Below are 20,987 nucleotides of genomic sequence, written 5' to 3'. Positions count from 1 at the left end.
CTTTCTTTCTTTCTCTCTTTCTTTCTATCTAAGACAGGGATATCTATCCCTGGCTATCTTGAAATTTCCTCTGTAGACCATGCTGGCCTTAAACTCAAAACTGGCCTGCCTTGCCTCCTGAGTGCTGGGATTAAAGACATTTGCCACCATGCCTGGCAACTTTCTGCCAATCTTTTGCTCATAAATTTAATTCTCACCAGCTAGTCTCTTGAGTGTGTGGCAAATGACCGATACTGCTATGTGAAGTCTCTGATCTTGAGGAACTTGGAATGAAGTAGAGAAAAATAGGAAGCACAGATTCTAACAGGGCAGTGAGATCCATGCATTGTCATGGTGCAGGTAATAGTGAGGGCTGGGGTTACCCTTCAAGAAAGCTCAGAATTGCAGCCAGGCCTCTGATACTCTAACTAGGAAACCAGAGGCCAGTACATGAAGCTGGCATCACTTCACTTGGCTTTCGGTTTGAGTATTTTAGAGATCTATTAGTTTTGCCTGAATGTCTTTTCATCACATGCATGCAGTGCATGAGGAGGCCTGAAGAGGGCATCAGATCCCCTTAAAACTGGAGTGCTGACCATTGTGAGCCACGGTGTAGATGCTGGAAATCCAACTTGGATCCTCTGGAAGACCAGTCAGTGCTCTTAACTGCTGAGCCATATCTCGAGCCTCTTGCTTGTTTTTTTGTTTGTTTGTTTGTTTGTTTTTTTGGTTTTTTGGTTTTTTTTGAGACAGGGTCTTGCTATGTGGCTTGCTTAAACTGTGGCTCTCCCTGCATCAGCCTTCAATTGGGGTTGTTTACAGGCATGTGTCACTATGAATAGCTGAGGCTGACGTCATAACCTGTCTTGTTACCCAGACTCTTGGTTTTGTGCTAGTAAACTAAAAAGCAGACAACTTGGAAAATCAACTCTTAAAGATATTCAGATCTGAATGTATGTATGGTAGGTAGCACATGCCTGTAATCCCAGCATTAAAGAAGTAGAGGCAGAGAAATCAGAAATTCAGGGTCACTTTCTGCTACAGAACAGGTTTGAGGCCATCCTGGGATGTGTGAGATCCTGTCTCAGGTAAAGAAATTTAAATCCAGGTCTGAGGCGAAGATTGCACCTTCATTTCTCATGTCTTGATCCCCTGCCAGGAGAGCCATCTAGTCTTTTGGCATTCCACACCCTGATGAAGACAATGAACAATTATTAGAAACTTGAACAGGTTCCTGAAGATCTTGTGCATGGTGCTGTTTGCACCCACCCATCCAGGCCCCGGGGTTTGCAGGAGAAGAATTCCCCCTCTTTCTTAGACTTTGAGTTCATTTCACAACTGTACCTTCCTGGGTTCCTAGTCTGCTGCCAGTGAGTTTATACAGTATCTCCTGTTTGTTCTCTTCTGCCAATAGAGGGTTGGCTGTCCCCTGCTCTCCCCTTCACACTGTCCTTCCTCCACTTCTCACCATACATAGCCCTGTCCTCAGACTTGCTAGAGGCAGACACCAAGGTTACTGGTCTCATCACCGCCATCATCTATCTTTCCAACACTTGCAGAGGAGCAGGAGGCACGGAAGCAAGGGCGTGCAAGAAAGCCATTGATGCAAAGACAATCTTGACTACTGTGACTCTTGTGTATTAACTGATGCTATGTGGTCTCTGGAAGTTTGCTGGGCCCCAGGGGAATGGTTGAGTGCAGATCAGCTCGGGTAGGAGGAAGACATGGGAACCAGATGTGATAGTAGTTAAGTTTAGAAGGAAGATAATGTGTGGTGGCACTCGGGAGGCAGAGGCAGGTGAGGTTGAGGCCAGCCTAGTCTACAGAGTGAATTCCAGGAGAGCCAGGGCTATACAGAAAAACCCTGTGTCAAAAAAAAAAAAAAGAATTGGAGGAAGGAGGAGGACTGGAGAGATGACTTAGTGGTTAAGAGCATTGACTGCTTTTCCAGAGGTCCTGAGTTCAATTCCCAGCAACCACATGATGGCTCACAACCATCTGTAATGGGATCTGACTGTACTGATATAAATAAAATAAATCTTTAAAAAAGTGGGGGGGGGGGAGAAGAAGAAGGAGGAGGAGAAGAAGCAGAAGCAAAGAAGAATGAAGTGTATCTCCAAACAAGATCAGATCTTGAAGTCTTCCCTGCACACAGTTGGTATCAGTGCCTAGAGTCAGTGTTTACCTTGGTTGGGTCCTGGAAGGGATGAGAGATGCTTGTTAGAAAAACGGTTCTTTACTGGTACTGTACTCAACCAATGTGACAAATATTGGAGCAGGAATTTGCATCTCGTCTTCTGTCCTCAGACAAGTCACTAGGGCCTCCCTGTTCTTCATTGTCAGGAGACAAAGGAGTAAAAAACACTGGCTTGTAAAACATGCCAGACTCTATGGTGTATAGTGCTTCTGTCCCTTCAGTAAGAGCCTGAGATCATGCCTTTGTCAGAATCAGTGCAAGATACTTGTGGGATGTGTCCCAGAGACCTGGGGACAGGGAGCGCTGCAGCCTATGGTGGGAATGCAGGTCGCAAGCCTCCCGTGCCAGTAGGATGGGAAAGAGTGCAGCGCCCCTGCCTCCCTAGTGTGTGTGGAACGTGTGACTTCTAGGTCATTGCAGTCTCTCATCTTTTCTGTTTTTTCTCTTCCCTGTATTCATATTTTAAATATCATTTTATTTATTATTATCGTGTATGTGTGTAGAGTGCCGGTGTGTACATACCACAGCACACATGTGGAGACCAGAGAGTAGGTCTCCTTTCAGCAGACGTACATTGCAAGTGCTTTGATCTGATGAGCCATCTCCCTGGCCCTATCAGCATCATATGTATTCATATTATTTGTATCAACGTTATATGTACTACTCAGAGTAAAGTATGTTTCATACAGTCAGGGAGAAAACTACAGTGAACTTGAACAGCTCGCCGAGGATGCAGTGAAAGTCCTGCTCATTGCTTCTAGTTCCTTCTCTTCCTGGTGTGTTCGCCATTCCCAATGCTCCTGTCCACGTGTCTGCTGTATGCGCAAATATAAGCTTTCTCTCTTCATGGAAATGGAACCGTATAGTGGCTGCTCTCACTTATCTTTGTCCTCTCTCCCCAGGGATCCGGTGTGATTAAAGCTGGTTTTGCTGGTGATCAGATCCCCAAATACTGCTTTCCAAACTAGTAAGTAATTTTGAGGCTTGGTTGTGATTCTGGAGATCTTGTCATCTTTGTCCTGCCTTGTTGAGGAGGAAGAATTCCCCCTCAAGTTAGCCTTGGTACCCAAAACAATAAGCAAAGGCTGTGAAATTGGACTGGGTCTGGGATGTTATTACCTGGCTGTCTGAGAGGTACAGCAAAGGCCTCTTTTGTTCTTAAGTGAGCATGAGTGTGTGTGTGTGTTTTGGAAGAGGTAGGTGCTATAGCATGTGTCAAAGTTGGTCAGAGCACAACTTTGTGGAGTCAGGTCACTCCTCCCAGCTTCATGCTATTCCAGGGATCAAACTCAGGTCACTGACTGGCACCTCAGAACCTTTATCCACTCAGCCATCTTGCTGGTCCTCTTTTTAAACATCTGATTCTTCCTGGCATGATGGTGCATGCCTTTATTCCTAGCACTCAAGAGATTGAGGCAGAGGCAGGTGAATCTCTGAGTTCGAAGTTAATGTGATCCACAAAGCAAAAATTAATACAACTGAGGTTACACAGAGAAACCCTATCTCGGAAAAAAAGGAAGAAAAAACAAAACAAAACAAAAACTCTGTCAGATTCTATCTACTGTCACCAATTTTATCCTTGGTGACTCAGAACCACAGAGCCCTCCAAGATTTATTTTTTTAAACAGTCTCCCTATATTGCCAGGTTGACCTCTGTTTCTTGAGTTCAGACAGTCCTGCACCCCAGCTTCCTCAGTACCAGGACTGTAACAGGCCTGCTACCCTCAGCCACTCTCTCTGGAATCCTCTGGTCCTGGCCAGAGATGGTTCAGCAGGTAAAGTCCCTGCCCCGAGACAGTGCGCTGGATCCCAGGGCCCACTCGGTGGAAAGAGAGAGCTGACTCCTGCAAATTGACACACAAATACATTTTTAAACATCTTTGTGAGTCTCCCATTTTCCAGCACAGAGTTTATTAACATTAAACCACACTTGCTGTCTTAGACTAAGGTCTCAGAGCTTTTCTGCAAAGAAGAGAGTACAGGGTGTGCAGGCTTGGGGAGTCCTTGCCTGGGGAGGAAAGGGGGCACTGGGCAACAGCGTCAGAGATGCAGGAATCCTGGGACAGGGACTTATGAGACCTCCCTCCCTCCCTCCCTCCCTCTCTCTTTCTTTCTCTGTTTCCTTCTTACTTATTTCTTTTTTGTACAAACAGAAATGAATCCAGAGCCGCATGCACATTAGTCTCTGGCACTGAGCTCTAACCCAGCTCCTAAAGTTTTTTTTGTTGTTGGTTTTTCGAGACAGGGTTTTTCTGTATAGCCCTAGCTGTCCTGGAACTCACTTTGTAGACCAGACTGGCCTCGAATTCAGAAATCCACGTGCCTCTGCCTCCCGAGTGCTGGGATTAAAGGTGTGCGCCACCACGCCCAGCTAGTTTTTTAGTTCATCATTATAAGTCCTTTTTTTTTTTCAAGACATGGTTGTGAGCCACCATGTAGTTGCTGTGAACTGAACTCAGGACCTCTGGAAGAGCAGTCAGTGCTCTTAACTGCTGAGCCATCTCTCCAGCCCCATTTAGAATTTATCTCCATTTAATATACATTGGGGAAAAAGGAGAACTAGATGCATTATTTATATAAAAAAATAACAAAAATAGATAATATGCAAGTAACCTCAAATAGTACATGTTCTTTATATAAAACACAGAAACAGTGTAAGAAAGGAAATGGAAATTAACTGAGCCCTCCGGCTCGGAGACAAGCACAGTAGAATGAGGGGACACTGGTGTATCTGTACTGGAGGGGACACTGGTATATCTGTACTTTAAGGGACACTGGTGTAACTGTACTATGCTCTTCCATATCTGTCTTGAAATAAAAACATTGCTTTCTGCTGTCTTCCCCAGTGTGGGCAGACCCAAACATGTTCGTGTCATGGCAGGAGCCCTCGAAGGTGACATCTTCATTGGCCCCAAAGCTGAGGTAATTCCCTGTCCAATAGGAGAAGTCTCAGGCTTGCAGAGGACTTGCCTGTCCACCACAGTAAACGTAGCAATGAGGAAAGGGGTCGTTTCTCTCCCAAGAGCAGACTCTGGCCTTAAAGAAGACGTATCTGGAACCTCATCTGGGTAACAGAGACCAGTCTAGAAAAGGGCACTGTTGTTCTGTCTCTGTGTCCTGTTACTGTCTTGCAGTCATTTGATTGGCTTGGGTATGTTTTTGGCCAGAGGGATTCAGAGGGGAAATCCAATCTGGCCTATCCGGGTCTGAGTTAATTACCCTAGCTTTGGCAAAGCCCTCAGGCAGGCTCTAGGAAACATAACTACAGAGCCATTGCTGTACAGTTTGGGTCCAAGAACTTAGGTAAGAACCAGAACACTGTGCCCTAGAACCAGGAAACGAGGTGGGTACACAGGGCACCTTGAGGCCATGGAAATTCGGAAGCCTCTGCTTCTCGACTGCTCACTCAGAGAGTCCGGCAGCATCCTGTAGCATCCAGTCCCCAACTTAGAGAGAGAATGCCTACGCTCAGTGAGGGCTGGGCCCGGGGAGGCTGAGGTTCCTTGGCAGTGATTCTGCCTGTACCCTCGGGCTGGGAGGGCAGGATGCCAGGCAGAGCCTGACTCCGCCACAGACTGTGCCCTCTACTGGCAGGAGCACCGGGGGCTGCTGTCAATCCGCTATCCCATGGAACATGGCATCGTCAAGGACTGGAACGACATGGAGCGCATCTGGCAGTACGTCTACTCTAAGGACCAGCTGCAGACCTTCTCCGAGGAGGTGAGGGCCTGGGTGCAGGACACTCCTGCGCAGGATGCCAAGTTAGGTAGAACTCTACCCCAGATGTGACGAGGAGGATAGGAATGACCGTGATGACAGCCAAAAGCGTCCAGCACTGAGCTGTCTATTTCCAGATACATTGTAGTGTTATCTCCATATCATCCCTACTGATATATTAGCACTGAAGTTACGTGTAGTAATACGCTTATAGGGCTAGCACCTGTAAGGCAGAGGCAGCAGGGTGAGGAATGTTTGAGACCCATCTAGGGCTATATAGCAAGACTCTCATCTCAAAAAACAAAAATAGGGGCTGGAGAGATGGCTCTGTGGTTAAGAACACTTACTCACTTACCGTGCTCTGAAAGGACCCCGGCTTGGTTCCCAGCACCCACATGGCAGCTCACAACCATCGGTAGCTCCAGTTCCAGGCAGATCTGAAGTCTTCTGGCATCCGAGGGCATCCACACATGTGCACATACATACTCACTATAAATAAACATAAAAATGACAAAGCCAAAAGACCTAGGTAGAACTATCTTCCCCTTACAAACAAGCAAATAGCAGACTGGACATGGTGGTGCACACTGTAATACCAGGAGGCTAGGGGCTCAAGGTGGTCCTTGCTACGCAGCCTCTTTAAAGCCAGCCGGGCCTACGTGTCAAGGAAATAGAAAACAAAAGGTTAGAGCAGCAAAATACTAAGAAGAAGGAGAGAAGCAGCTCTCCAAGGTGACAGTGGCCGTCACGTGTGCTTGTGCGCATGCACCAGATAAATACATGTAGAAAGATAGAAAGGAAAGGAAAAGGAAATCAGAAAATCGAGTGATATTTCCAAAATCATTTAATGAATAAAGGAGTAGGGATGGGATTTGAACCCACATCTGTCAGAGCCCATACCTGTTAACTTCCAAGGGAGCGACTCTCAGAGATAAAAGGAGAATGTAGCAGTTTTCAGGAAGAGGAAATGGTTAGGCTTTCAAACCCTTCCATATGTACTAGAGAGACAGCTAGGCAGTTAAGAACGAGTTCTGCTCTTCCAGAGAACCTGAGCTCTGTTCCCAGCGCCCCTGCAGGATGGGTCACCACCCCATGTGACTCCAGCTCCAAGGGAGTCTAGCCTCCACCACAGCCTGCCTTTACATGGATAGATACACAGACATAAACATAAGTTAAAATAATTAAAATGTGAATAGCCCAGGCTTGGTGCTATACTCTATTAATCCCAGCACTCGAGAAGCAGAAGCAGGCGAATCTATTGAACCTGAGGCTAGTCTGGTTACATAGCAAGTTCTAAGCCAGCCAGGGGCTACAGACATCTTTTTTTTTTAATTACCAAAAACGAACAAACAAAAACAAAACACTAAAAAATGAAAAATAAATGACAAAAGTAAGTAAATAAATAAAAGGGCTGGAGATGTAGGTCTATGAGGAATGCTTACCTAGCATGGGAAACAATTTTCATTACCACAAAAACAAAATCTTTTTTTAAAAAATCAATATTAAATTTAATATTTTGAAGTATATTTACAGTCTAATGACTCAGAGTTCAACAAGGTCTTCTTGACAAGTAGGTGACCACAGCAGGCACAGGAACCTGTAGAGGGCAAGGGGTTGCACTCAGTAAGGACAGAGTGGGACTTTAGGATGACATTGGAGAGTAAAGACACCGACGCAGGCATGGCCCCTGGACTGCAGACTTTGAAGGCAGGCACTAGAGTGGAAAGCTGTGCTCACTGCCTCCTCCTGGGCCTCCTCTTTCCCAGCATCCTGTGCTCCTGACGGAGGCACCGTTAAACCCTCGGAAAAACCGGGAGCGAGCTGCAGAAGTCTTCTTCGAGACCTTCAACGTGCCGGCCCTCTTCATCTCCATGCAAGCTGTGCTGAGCCTGTGAGTAGCAGCCCGACTAGGGTGGCCTGACAATGACCTAAGTCTCCGCCTGCTGTGTGGCCTCCACATACACCCGCGCATGAGGACAAGCTAAGCCGTATACACCCGCTCCCCCCCATGAGGACAAGCTAAGCTGCATACACCCGCTTTCCCCCATGAGGGCGAGCTAACCTGCATACTCCCGCTCTCCCCCGTGAGGGCGAGGTAAGGTAGTGAGGAGAAGAAAGTCTTACAGAAAGTAGACATGGAAGCTCCTCAATTAAAGCCAAGGCAATGAGTGGCAGGTGCCCAGTGCTCTCAGGTCTGGGGACCAGGTTTGTGGTCACACTGCCTCGGCCCTTCCTCACGGTTCCTTAATGTATCCCAGCATCCACTCTGTTGACTGGGTGCCAGCCGTTCTGCTGGGCTGCTGGCATACCTGTGGCCCAGACAGCACACACCTGCCATGCTGCTCACCCTGCCTCCTGCCCGCCTCCACCAGCTGCTGAGACGGTACCCTGTGACCTACACAGACTATGGGTTTGACGAGGTCAGATCATGAACCAGCATTTGCAGGCTGGGAGATTTCCTGGGCTGGGGATAAGCACTGGCCTAGCATGTACAGAGGCCTAGGCACCTTCCCAAAACAAAAATAAATTGAAGGATTTCATATCCAAGTCTAAATTTCTGACCTCTGAACAAATGGAACCCTCTGTCTGATACTACTGGGCCAGCATTCCTGTAGAACTAAACCCTCAGCTGCCAGTAGTTGCCAGGGTACACAGATATGCAAGCTTTACCTGTTGATGTCTGAGCGCTGAGCCCGAGGAAGGGTTTACCCCCATTCCTGAGTCTCATATCTGTCATTTGGATATTAAAAATAAAATAAACAAACAAAAAACTATGGGCCGATGTCAGAGGCAGCATGGGAAAGACATAGCTCTCCGCGAAAGCAGTTCCTTTTCTCCTCCGCTGGCTGCTTTTCCCTCCTCCTCCCTTGGGAGTTGAACTGCCCTTTAGTTCGGGTCCCCGGGACAGTAAGCCCCAGGCTGTACCCAGAAGGCCTGTTCTTTAGGGTGCTGGAGAAGCTTTGCCCCTCGCTCAGTACGTCAAGGTCTCCCTGGTGCCCCACCCACCCAGAGGGCGCAGAGGAAAGTGCACCAAGATTCAGGGCTCGGGACTCACTCTGAGCGCTACGTGGGCTTCTCTCCGAGGGTGCGGGGCTCAGTGATTGTTTGTCTCTTTGCCTCAGTTATGCTACGGGCAGAACCACAGGCGTGGTGTTGGATTCTGGGGATGGTGTCACCCATGCGGTCCCGATTTATGAAGGCTTCGCCATGCCTCACTCCATCATGCGCATCGACATCGCTGGCCGGGATGTCTCGCGCTTCCTCCGCCTCTACCTACGGAAGGAGGGCTATGATTTCCACTCCTCCTCAGAGTTTGAGATTGTCAAGGCCATAAAGGAAGTAAGTGGTGACCTGTGGGCCGGGGGGAGGAGTGGGATGGGGAATAGTGACCCTAAGAGTGAAGAGGGGTGATGCACCTATGCAAGTCCTGGGTCAGGCTCCAGACCTGTATGCATCTATCTTCTTCACCTTCCTGAATGCTGCCATCTCATGGGAAAGGAGCAGTTTCCAGTCCCTAAGCCCGGCAGATTCACGTCCTTAGAGAAGTTGAAATGCCCTTTTCTGCATAAGTACATTGAACCCTCCTACCATGTGTGGTTGTGGGGAAACTGAACTGGTCATGGGAAGCCAGAGCCATAGCAGAGGTAGGAGGGGAGCGATGCCTGAGCCTGGCTAAACTTAGGAGCTACTGAGCCAAGTTCCTGGGTTTGCCTACCAGGAAAGGGGAGCAAGAACTCAGGTTTTAAGTGTCCCCAGGGCATTGTGACAGACCTCTGTCCCTGCTTGTGAGCGAGTACTTTCAGGCAGTCACTGCAGACAGGCAGTGGGACTTTGCCTGAGAGTACACTAGGATTCCTGCAAATATGACTGTCGTGTTTGATTCTGCAGAGAGCTTGCTACCTGTCCATAAATCCCCAGAAAGATGAGACACTGGAGACGGAGAAGGCTCAGTACTACCTGCCCGATGGCAGCACCATTGAGGTAGTGACCACATTTTTCTCCTTTCCCCTCACATCCACCATTAAGCTTTGGACTCAGCAGAAGGTCCTGCAGGGGCCTGAACAGCAGACCTACAGCACGAGAAGCCTTGTGCTTCCCTATCTAAAAGGGAGCGGCTGTGGAAAGACTCTAGGGACGTGGGTGTAGTGCTTGCTGCCTTTAACCATCCCTAGATACAGATTAGCGAAGTCACTGCTCCTGGAACTCCCACTGATAAGACATTTCCAAGAGTGTTAATGCCAAAGATCTCTTACCTAGGAAATGCCAGAGCTACTAGTAGGCAAGCACTTCTCTCCCTAGTTCCCCATTTGTTCCCAGGAGCCCTGCCTTTGCTCCTCGAGACCCTTGTCACAGGTTTCTCTTCAGCCTGGTCTTCACAGACACCTGCTTCCTAAGAGACAGGCAGAAAGACCTCTTCTGTTCCCAGTTCCAGGGGACCTCAGTCCCAGCCAAACCTCCTAAGCTGGCTCTGTACCCTACAGATCGGCCCTTCCAGGTTCCGGGCCCCTGAGCTGCTGTTCAGGCCGGACTTGATTGGCGAGGAGAGTGAAGGTATCCACGAGGTGCTGGTGTTTGCTATCCAGAAGTCGGACATGGATTTGCGGCGTACACTGTTTTCCAACATTGTCCTCTCAGGAGGCTCTACCCTGTTCAAAGGTTGGTCTTGGCTCTCGGGAGCCTTGTTAGGGAAGCGCCCTCAGCCACAGGGATTGGATGCCCAAAGAAGTCACCTGAGGGCCTCTTTTCTGCTTTTTTTTTTTTTAGGTTTTGGAGACAGGCTACTGAGTGAAGTGAAGAAACTAGCTCCAAAAGATGTGAAAATCAGGGTAGGGTGGACCGGAGGCTGGGTGGGTACAGCAGGGCTCCAGGGACTCGAGGGACATGGTGTTCCATTCCCCTCCAGGCAACGCAGCACTGATGCCCCATGGTCCTAGCTAAGGCCTTTCAGGAGAACTGAGTTGGCAGTTTGACCTTACTGCTGCCATGCCCTCTCCCAGAGCCCCTGTAATGTTCACTCTATGATGCTCAGTGATGAGCTTCATGTGGCAAGGATGGGCCCAAAAGAACGAATCTGGTTCCTGCCAGAGGTGTTTCTCACCACATAGAGCCAGGCTGACCACAGCTCCTGCAAAGAGCCTATTGCATGGCATGCATCTACCACACTTAGCAATGAGACAGAGCAAGAAGGTGGGCGGGGATGGGGGTGGGCTGAGAAGATGGTTCAGTGGACTCGGCACTTGCTGTGCAAGCATAGGACCAGAGTTCAGATCCCCAGAATTCACCTCAAAGCCAGGTAGGCATGGCAGCCTCTTATGATGTCAGCGTTTGAGAGATAAAGACAAGGTCTCCAAAGGCAAGCTGGCTAGGTACATGAGCCAGAACTGGCAAGCTCCAAGTTCAGGAGGAGACTCTTGCTTTAGTAAGTAAAGTAGAGGATGATCAAGGAAGACACCAGATGTCAACACTGGGCCTCCATGCACACATATGTGTGCATACACACATGTGCATATGCTACACACACACACACACACACACACAAATGTAAAAGAGAAGGATGACTGGGGGGAGGGTCTGGATGTCTTAGATTCCTCTTCTCGTCCCCTTCTGCAGATATCTGCACCCCAGGAGAGACTGTATTCCACATGGATTGGGTGAGTAGCCCATGGAATAAGAGCATAATGGGAATTGAGGTTCTGACCATCCCACCATCCTACCCTGTCCCTGGGGGATTGCCCGGCCGCACAGTTTCATTTAGGCTGCTTCTTTGGGTTTTCTCCACTCCAGCGGCTCTATCCTTGCTTCCCTGGACACCTTTAAGAAGATGTGGGTCTCTAAGAAGGAATATGAAGAAGATGGTGCCCGATCCATCCACAGGAAAACCTTCTAACGTTGCAACATCACCACCTCTCTGAAGTTAACTCCACTTTAAAACTCGCTTTCTTGAGTTGGAGTGTTTGAGAGGAACTGCCTGTGTGTGTGAATGAGTGTGTGGGTATGTATGAGTGTGTGCGACTATCGAGTGCTGTGTGGCCAGAGATCCTGGGCCCAGAGAGGACATTGAAGTACCCACGATGCTGATGGCCCGAGGCCTGGGGTTGACTACTAACTGGCCCCTTACAGGAAGAGCTCTGGCAGAGGCCCGCTCCTTTCTCAGCCAGGCCTTTGTCTGGCTGTGCGGAACTATGGTTACTACCATAGAGAGACCTTGCTGCTGCCAATCTAGGCTGGGCTGGCCCCACCCCACCCCACCCCACCCGAGTGCCCTGAGGCAGCCACTGTCTCCCCTGCTCATCCTTCTGTGCTGTCCATGCCTCTGGATCAGATGGAGAACTGGGGCTGGGGTTAAGTTCTGCCCGGTTTTGTTTCAGCTTGGGTTTGGGAGTCTGAAAAAGCACTCTAGCTATGGTTAGAGACTGGTTTCAGGAGAGAGCAGGGTACACTCATGTCCGCCTGGGAACAGGTAAGGATTAGGACCACACTGGGCATTTGGGGGCAGGAGAGAGCTTCAGGGTTAATCTACAAGCCCCATCCACATTCAGGGGCCCTGAGACACTAAGGACTGTGGGTTGCAGGTCCTGCTGTTGGCTTCTCCTACATCCTGGTTTCAATACCATCATCACGGTTTTATTTATTGACATGTTTGTTCAGTAAAGGGACTACAGAAGGGCTCGTTGTCTCCTGCCCACGGTTACCTTGCTTACACTAATGTTTACAGCACCTAGGCTTTCCATAGCATCCAGACCTCTGTCATTCCCTGCTGATGGAGAACTGACAGTATTCATGGGCCTCAGGACCCTGTGAGACAGGAGGCTGCACACAGCACCCCAGCCAGCCTCTTCCTCCTACCCCTCTTGCTCACTGCCCTGGAACCACCAGGCTGGTTGTCGTTGGGTTTTCTAAGACAAAGCAGCATCACTCTGTGGCAGAGGCCCCTTGTGAGGGAGGTGTGTTGGAGATCTAGACCCTTTAGAACAAAGCAAGCTGCAGTTAACCATGTTGCCTTTTGCCACTCTAATTGACGAGGGGACTAAATGGCAGGGAGGCCCCTTCTAGGTTGGTCAGATTGGAGAGAAGGGGCTGACCAAAGTGCCAAGACCTAATGGGTGCCAGCCAACCTTGCTCTCAGAAGTGGTCCAAGGGCCTTTGTGCCTGGTACAAGCTAGGGTGAGCCTGTCTTCACCGGCACCCTCACCCGTGACACCAAGTCTCACCTCAGTTCCAGATCCCAGACAGTATTCTTTCTCCGCCATCCTATGACCAAAGGCCCCTGCCAGATGTAAAGCGAAGCTGGTGTGTGTGGAATCAGTGTGGCAACCCATGGACTGCAGTGCGCATAACCAGCTCACCTCTTAGCCAAGCCTGTCCCTTGCACAGCCTCGCAAAGCCACGTAGCCTGGTGGGGCCCGGTGTACTTAAATAAAGTCGTTCCGATAGGTACATCAGTCTGACCTCTTTCTGTGACCAGTGCCTGGTAGGAAGAGAGGGGAGCTCCCTCAAAGTGATGCAGACTGAACCCCAAGCAGTATCGTGGGTGGGAAGAGAATTGAGGGCCTAATTCCCGTGTATGCTCATCTGTGGCTGAAGCCTGACTTCATCTCTGAAGATGGTTTTGTTTTTTGCTTTTTTCTGAGACAGGATTTCTCTGTATAACAGTCCTGGCTGTCCTGGAACTCTTCCTTAGACCAGGCTGACCTTGAACCCAAAGATCTGCCTCCCAAGTGCTGGGATTAAACATTTGAACCAGGCCTGTAATCCTGGCTACTGAGGAGACCAAGGCAGGAGACTCGCATGTTTAAGGATTGTGTGGGTTACAGAGTGAGTTCTGAGCCAGTCTCCACAACGTAATGAGCTCCTGTCTCAAAATGAGAGCTGGGGCTTACAGTCCAGTAGCAGAGCACTTGCCTAGCATGCATGCAGCCCCCCTCACCCACCCACAAGCCATTGGGGGTGTAAGATGAAGAGCTTGATCTCTGAGATGACTCCAGACTGAGGGCAGGTACCAATTCTGTCCATCTGTGTTTGACTCCCAGGACCCACATAGAACTGACTCTATGCAGCAAACTGACCTTTGACCTTCACATACATATACAAATAAATAACGAATTCCTCTTTAAGTTGAGGGAGCTGGGTGTAGTGATTGCCTTTTATCCCAGCACTCAAGATGCAGAAGCAGACAGATTTCTGAGGTTGGGGCCAGTCTGGTATACAGAGTGAGTTTCAGGACAGGGCTATACTAAGAAGAAACCTTGTCTCAAAATAAAATAAAAATAAATTCCTATATCTAGAAGGAAGTTGCCAGATACATAACAAATGTTTATACTCCCCCAATAACTATAAAATATGGGTGTTTATGATTCATTTCATAAAGATTTTCAGAACCCCCCAAAATTAAATAAGCAACTGTCAGAGAACCACTGCTCATTGACTGGGCCATGTATCCTAGAAAGGCCGGGCTCCTGTGCAGACCTTCAGACCCCACACGTACAAAGGCTACAGCACTGTTCAGACCCACTCAACCATAATCTTGGCAACAACTCGGGCATTGATGTTTTGGAAGCTGCTCAGGTGATTTCTGGGCTGAGAGCCCCTAGCCTGGCAGAGAGAGGCTCCTTGACCACTGTTTTGTGGTATGTGGGAAATGTGCTGAGGGAAGCAGTTGCAGGCCTGATCACTCAGCACTCTGCTGGATTCATTTGTTGGTGACAGTAGGGTTTTTTTCTTTAGTCCCTTGGTTGTCTTCTAGGCTAACTTTGAGTTGGAGGCGATCCTGCCTCAGCCTTCCATATGCTGGGATTATATCACCAGGTTCAGCTTGCAATTTTATCCTAGATCTCTAGGAAAATTATCTTGGGGAACTTTTCTGTTTCCCAGCCCCCAACAACCCTGTCTGCCACACACACACACACACACACACACACACACACACACACACCCAAAGAATTGGAATGACTGGCTTTATTTGACTTGAGATGAGAGAGCATCTTTAGAGTTTCCAGGCCTGCTAGGATTTGGGGGGGAGAGGGTGCAGGGAGAAGAGCTATAGCAGAGGGTATGCCACTTCAAGCATAGCCATAGCAGAGAACCTTCTGAGAGAAACGACTAGAAGGAGAGGCGAATGGCACTTTCAGTCAGCTTCTCCTGAGTGGGCAAGAGGGGCGGTCACAGCTTCAGAAACTCCGGAGCCCACCAAGTGGCCAGCCCCAGCTATAGGCCCCAGACACCTCCTGGGCACCACAATCAGCCCCTACCCTTTCTGGTCCTCCTTTCTTCCTACCCCACAGGAGTCGCAGGTCCCTGAGCACACATGGCCCAGCCCTTGCACAAGCTGAGTCACATGACTAAAGAAGGGGCAGTCCTTGGTGATGCTCCTGGTTCGGCCCCAGAAACTCCATCCATCACCATCCATTCTCTAGGCTGAACCCAGAGGTGAGGATACAGGATGCTGGCCGGCATGAGAGGCTACTGGCTGGGACCAGGGCAAGGATCTCAGCACAGTGGCCTTGCCGGGCCTCTCACACCATCTTAATGTTCAGAGTATGGATCTGGGCCAGATTCTGACGCTGGGCCTTGACCGTGCGTAGGCGTCTCCCATGCAGCGTGAACTGGGACCAGGTGAAGAGCTGCAGCAGCGCACAGGTGATGGGGACAAACACCAGCAGGTAGAAGCAGCCCTGGCGGAGTGTGGGAGCCTGCGCGGGGGCGGGGGCTGGGGCTGGCTGCTCTGGCCATGGGCGGACGCTCCCCACAGGAGTCATTGGGGACTGCTGAAAAAGGTCGTGACCTGGGACGGGAGCACACAGGAGGAGCATGGTCAGCCAGTTAACCCTCCAAAGCCCTCAGAACGGCAAAAGACACATCATAAGTATCCTAAGCCACAACTAAAAGGTTAAGACTGACCAGGTATGGTGGTGCACACCTTTAATCCCAGCACTCAGAATGCAGAGGCAGGTGGATCTGTGAGTTTAAGGCCAGCCTGGTCTACAGAGTGAGTTCCAGGACAGCCAGGTCTATACAGAGAAGCCCTGTCTCAAAATACCAAAAAAAAAAAAAAAAAAAAAGTCTTTTTAAACTGTTACTGTTGGCTGGCTTCAATCTTACAGTCTCCTGCCTCATGCCTCAGTCTTAATGAGTAGCTGGGATTATAGGTATATGCCAACAATTCCTAACCACAAATCTATCGTCTATATTTTACTTGAAAAAAATTTTGGAAACAGGGTCTCTCTGGTACCCCTGGCTGTCCTGGAACTCACCATGTAGACCAGGCTGTCCTGGAACTCACCATGTAGACCAGGCTGGCCTGGAACTCACCATGTAGACCAGGCTGGCCTCAAACGCACAGAACTCACCATGTAGACCAGGCTGGCCTCAAACGCACAGAGTTCACTTCCTGACTCTACCTCCCAAATTCTGGAATTAAAGGCACATGCCACCATATCCAGCTGCTCCTGCTGCTCCAGCTGCTCCTCCTGTTGCTGCTTCCTATTCTTCTTTCCTCCTCCTCCTCCTCCTCCTCCTCCTTCTCCTCCTCCTCCTCCTCCTCGTCAGGGTATCTAGTCCAGACTAGCTCTAAATTCCTTCTGAACTCAATGATGACTTCAAACTTCTGATCCGCCTGCCTCCACTTCCTGAGTGCTGGGATCATGGGTATCCATCGCCACAGCGAGTCACGTGGTTCCAGAGTTAAACTGAAGGCTTCATACATACTTGGCAAGTGCTCGTCCTACTACACTACAGTCCCGGCACATTGTTCTTTACCGAGGCAGTATCATGCACCCTAGGTTGTTCTCGGTCGATACGTAGCTGAAGGGACCCTTGACCTCCTCATCCTCCTGTCTATCGCCTACATGTTAGACTCACATTCTCTTCCACCTCGCCAGCCCCCCAGATCCAGCTTTCCGATTGCTTGGTTTGCTTTTCTTTTTTCCCCTTTAATCATTTAATTTTGTGTGCATAGGTGTGAGGGTGTCATATCCCCTGGAACTGGAGTGATCAAGAGTTGTGAGCTGCCATGTGGGCTCTGGGAATTGAACCCAGGACCTCTGGAAGAGCAGCCAGGGCTCTTAACCACTGAGCCATCTCTCCAGCCCAGTTTGCTTTCTGAGACAGGGTTTCTCTGTGCAGCCCTGGCTGACCTAGGACTTACTCTGCAGACCAGGCTGGCCTTGAACCCCTTTCTCACATCCTTCCCCTCTCACGAGACAGAGACACCATCATGTCTCATGCCTCTAGGTCCTCAGCAATCACTCCCCGACACTCATCCTTACGTGTCACCTCAGTTCCCAATGCACCCCACTGCCCCGTCCCTAGTCTGAGCCTCCACAGCCTCTGCCCCCATGTCTTTATCACCTCCAAGCTACTGACCACACTGATCGCTGTGTACAACCCAGGGCAGCCAGAGCAAACTTCTTCCAAACATCGATCAGACCATGCCTCTTCCCAGCCTCTAATTCTCCAAACAGCTTCCTTAAACACTAAAAAACCCAGTCCATATGTCACCCTGTCCACACTTCTCCCTGACTAAAACATTTTTTTCTAAGACCGGGTTTCTCTGTGTAGCCCTGGATATACTGGAATTTGCTCTGTACCAGGCTGGCCTCAGACTCACAGATCTGTCTGCCTCTGCCTTCCGACTGCTAGGATTAAAGGCGTGCACCACCAACGCCCACCTAGAATCTAAGCTCCAAGACAGCTAAGATTTCATATGCCTTACCATGGTACTTCCCTTACACACAGGGCCCAGCCTATACAGGTCTATGCTGATTTCGTGAATGAATCAATTCACTTGTGAAAACATGGAGGGGTGGGCCAGCAAGGCTTAGCACCCCAAGGCAGCACAGGCCTAGGTACAGTCCTCCTGTCCCCTCACCAGACCCAGAGCTGGTACAAGTAAGCTGGGTTCCACGAGCCTTACCTGTGTAGAAGCAGAGAAGCCAGGTGCCCAGCAGTGGGGCAAAGGTCTGGCCAGGTTTGGTCACCAGGGCAACCATGCCAAAGAGGAGCGCCGAGGCTGCCTGCTTCCGATGGTTCAGCACCAGGTCCTCATCCACCAGGTCAGTGACCACCAGGGTCAGCAGCTTACAGGTACCCTCAGTGAAGACACGGTTGCTGCCCGGGAAGAGAGGCGCAAGCGTAAAGCGGGTGGACACAGAGGTGTGGGGCGAGGGCAGGCGGGGCATACCTGGCAATGAAGAAGCAAAGCAGGCCGGGGTGGTCTGGGCCAGCCAACAGCATGAGGAGGCTAAGACTCAGCTTGAGCAGGAAGAGCCCCCGCACCACTGCATAGACACCCCAGCGCCGGCACAGGGGCAGGAAGTACAGGTTGTTGAGATGAGGAGCGACATAGGAGATGCCTGGGGAGGGAAGAGGTCCCACTTCTTCAGGAGCAATGCCTGGGTCTCAACAGGGTTGGCAACTGACATTGTAATAATCGGGATAAGTTTGCATTCATTGCAAACAGACAATGTCTTGTAATTTTCGCACGTTATTAGCATATTTTAATTTTATGTGTATGTATGCATGTTTTGATTCCATATATATGCAATATATGATATATATATGACATATGTAATATATATGACACATGTTATGTCATAGATATATGATGTATATACACATATATATGATGTATATATATATACATATATACGATATATATATGTTTTATGTGTACGCATGTTTTGGTTGCAGAGGCCAGAAAAGGGCATTGGATCCCCTGGAACTGGAGTTACAGACAGCTGTGAGACACCATGTGGGTAAGTGGAAATCAAACCTGGGTCCTCTGGAAGAGCAGCCAGTGCTCCAATTGAGCTACCTTTCCAGTCTGCTTTTCACACCATAATTTCCACAAGCCCTTCGGGGTAGGTACTACAGTCCCTTGGGATCATGGCCATTGACTCCAGTACCTCTCATGGATAGCAAAGTGTATGGATTTTCAAGACCTTGATATCAAATGACATCATATCTGCACAGGGTCTATATACATACTCCCAGATACTTTTGTCTTTTAATTTAGTGTCATGTAGCTCTACATGGCCTTAAACTCATTTGTCTGTCTGTCTGTCTGTTTTGTTTGAGACAGGGTCTCTCTGTGTAGCCCTGGCTATCCTGGAACTCACTCTGTAGACCAGGCTATCCTCAAACTCTCACAGAGATCCACCTCCCTTGCCTCCCCATGCTGGGGTTAAAGGTATGTGCCATTACACTCTACCTACTTTGTTTTGCTTTCGTTTTGAAACAGGATCTTAGTATGTAGACCAGGCTGGCCTCAAACTCCCAGAAATCGGCCTGCTTTTTTCTTCTGGGTACTGGGATTAAAGGCCTACACTGCCATGCTCAACCTTTTATTTCATTAAAATTTCAATTTCAATTTTTTTTTTGACTCAGGGTTTTTCATATATCCAAGGCTAGCTTCAAACTTGCTATGAGCCTAGGCTGACCTTGAATTTGTAGTCCTAACCATACCTCTCAAGTCAGTCAGTTACAGATGTGGACCACCTTGCCATGTTTATGTGATGCTAGAGAATCCATTCCAGCAGGGGAGGATCGTCCAGGTTCTACCAACTGAGCCAGCCTCAACCCCTCTCATACACTTTAGATTCTCTTTTTGTTGTTGTTTTCCTTTAAAAAAACTATTTGCCGTTTGAGGTGTTTTTATTGTTGTTACTGTTTATTGATTAATTAACTTATCAATTAATATATTTATCTATTAGATCCAGGGTGGCATCAAACTCTCCTCAATCCTGCCTCGGTTTCTGTAATGCTGAGATTACAGGTCTGTGTCATCAAGCCAGCCTGATGTCTTGATTATAATATTCAGTACCATGTAAATGCTATGCAAATCCTTGTTACACTGTATCAATTAGGAGACAGGGACAGGAAAGAAAAAGGCTTCAGGGTCAGTGAGATGGGCTTGCCACCAAGCCAGAGGACCTGAGTTTGATCCCTGGGTCCCACATGGTAGAAGGAAAGAACCATTTCCTGAAAGCTGTCCTCTGTCCTCCACTGTGCACCACAGCACGCATGCACCCACACTCTTTCCACATAAGCAGTAGATAATAAACACGTGAGCATAAAGACTGCATGTTTAATGGAGCCACAGATCTTTCTCCTAATACTCTGGACCCACGGTTGGCTGACCCATGGATGTGGAACAGGTCAACACAGGGGGCCACTGTGCTATTATCACCCTCAGGTTACAAAGGAGAGTGGTGGGGAGAAAAAAAACAAAAAAAAAAAAAAAAACAAAAAAAGCAGCATGTGGCAGCACACACTTCAATTCCAGGCTTCAGGAGGCAGAGGTAAGCGGATCTCTGTGAGTTTGAGGCCTTGCATGGTCTACAGAGCAAATTCCACAAAAAATCAAAACTACACAGAGAAACCCTGTCTCAAAGAAAAAAAACAAAGAGAAAGAAAAGTAAACCAAAACAAACAAACAAAAAATGAATGGCTCAGAAAGAATAAAAATTACAGCCAAGTCCACTCAGAGAACACAGAAGCCAGGCGCTGCACTTTGTCACAGTGCCTCTGGGTGTCACCATCACTCCTGACTAAAGCGAGGCCTACTAAGCTCCACCCAAGGAGAACAGACCTGGGGCAGCACTACTCACCCAACAGGAAGGAGCCAGTGGACAGGGAGAGGTGGTCAGACAGTAAGTATTCCAGGAAGAGGGGGAAGAAGTTACTGTTGAAGTGACAGTGGAACACCTGCAGGACAGGGGGCGGGAGGACAGTTCACAGGCCAGCAGGGGAGAGCAGCAGGCCTGGTCCTCAGAGCAGGAGGCCACGCACACTGTCCCATGTCACCAAACATGGAACATGCCCCAACAAACCTAAATGACAACCCCTTGTGGCCTATGGAATTTTAGCTTGAAGGCAGAAAACAAATAGAACAATTTTTATGTTTTTGTGGCATAAAAATAAAAATAATTCATTTTTAAGTCTGGCTAACTTGTACACACCTATGTTTTAGATGTAGTTCTTGATGGGTTTTTTTGTTTTTGTTTTTAAAAAAAGTTGTTTCTTAATCCCAGCACTCGGGAGGCAGAGGCAGGCGGATTTCTGAGTTCGAGGCCAGCCTGGTCTACAAAGTGAGTTC

The 20,987-nt window shown here is 48.8% G+C and overlaps 2 protein-coding genes across 3 annotated transcripts in view; one reads left to right on the top strand and one right to left on the bottom strand.

The window, feature by feature from the left end:
* Actr1a (actin related protein 1A) overlaps window positions 1–13,509 on the top strand; it is an 18,363-nt gene extending 4,854 nt beyond the window's left edge. Inside the window, exons 2-11 of one of the 2 annotated variants that reach the window (XM_021191368.2) lie at window positions 3,079–3,143; window positions 5,023–5,098; window positions 5,771–5,896; window positions 7,660–7,784; window positions 9,016–9,232; window positions 9,782–9,874; window positions 10,375–10,549; window positions 10,658–10,719; window positions 11,504–11,544; window positions 11,678–13,330. In XM_021191368.2, coding sequence (XP_021047027.1) covers window positions 3,079–3,143; window positions 5,023–5,098; window positions 5,771–5,896; window positions 7,660–7,784; window positions 9,016–9,232; window positions 9,782–9,874; window positions 10,375–10,549; window positions 10,658–10,719; window positions 11,504–11,544; window positions 11,678–11,780 — 1,083 coding nt within the window. In that variant the 3' untranslated portion in view covers window positions 11,781–13,330. Of the gene's footprint in view, window positions 1–3,078; window positions 3,144–5,022; window positions 5,099–5,770; window positions 5,897–7,659; window positions 7,785–9,015; window positions 9,233–9,781; window positions 9,875–10,374; window positions 10,550–10,657; window positions 10,720–11,503; window positions 11,545–11,677 lie in introns of both variants that reach the window. The other variant, XM_029542538.1, reaches the window with a different exon arrangement.
* A 1,324-nt stretch (window positions 13,510–14,833) lies between these two features.
* Window positions 14,834–20,987, bottom strand: part of Mfsd13a (major facilitator superfamily domain containing 13A) — a 16,758-nt gene continuing 10,604 nt past the window's right edge. Inside the window, exons 6-9 of the mRNA XM_021197170.1 lie at window positions 20,500–20,596; window positions 18,072–18,243; window positions 17,805–17,998; window positions 14,834–15,674 (exon numbers count right to left, since the gene is read on the bottom strand). Of these exons, the coding sequence (XP_021052829.1) occupies window positions 15,406–15,674; window positions 17,805–17,998; window positions 18,072–18,243; window positions 20,500–20,596 (732 nt within the window). The 3' untranslated portion in view covers window positions 14,834–15,405. The remainder of the gene's footprint in view (window positions 15,675–17,804; window positions 17,999–18,071; window positions 18,244–20,499; window positions 20,597–20,987) is intronic.

The sequence above is a fragment of the Mus pahari genome, chromosome 1 (assembly GCF_900095145.1).
Source record: "Mus pahari chromosome 1, PAHARI_EIJ_v1.1, whole genome shotgun sequence".
In the NCBI taxonomy this organism is placed as follows: Eukaryota; Metazoa; Chordata; class Mammalia; order Rodentia; family Muridae; genus Mus; species Mus pahari.
Note: the sequence above shows the minus strand (reverse complement) of the source record. Positions and strands in the feature narration are given on the sequence as shown.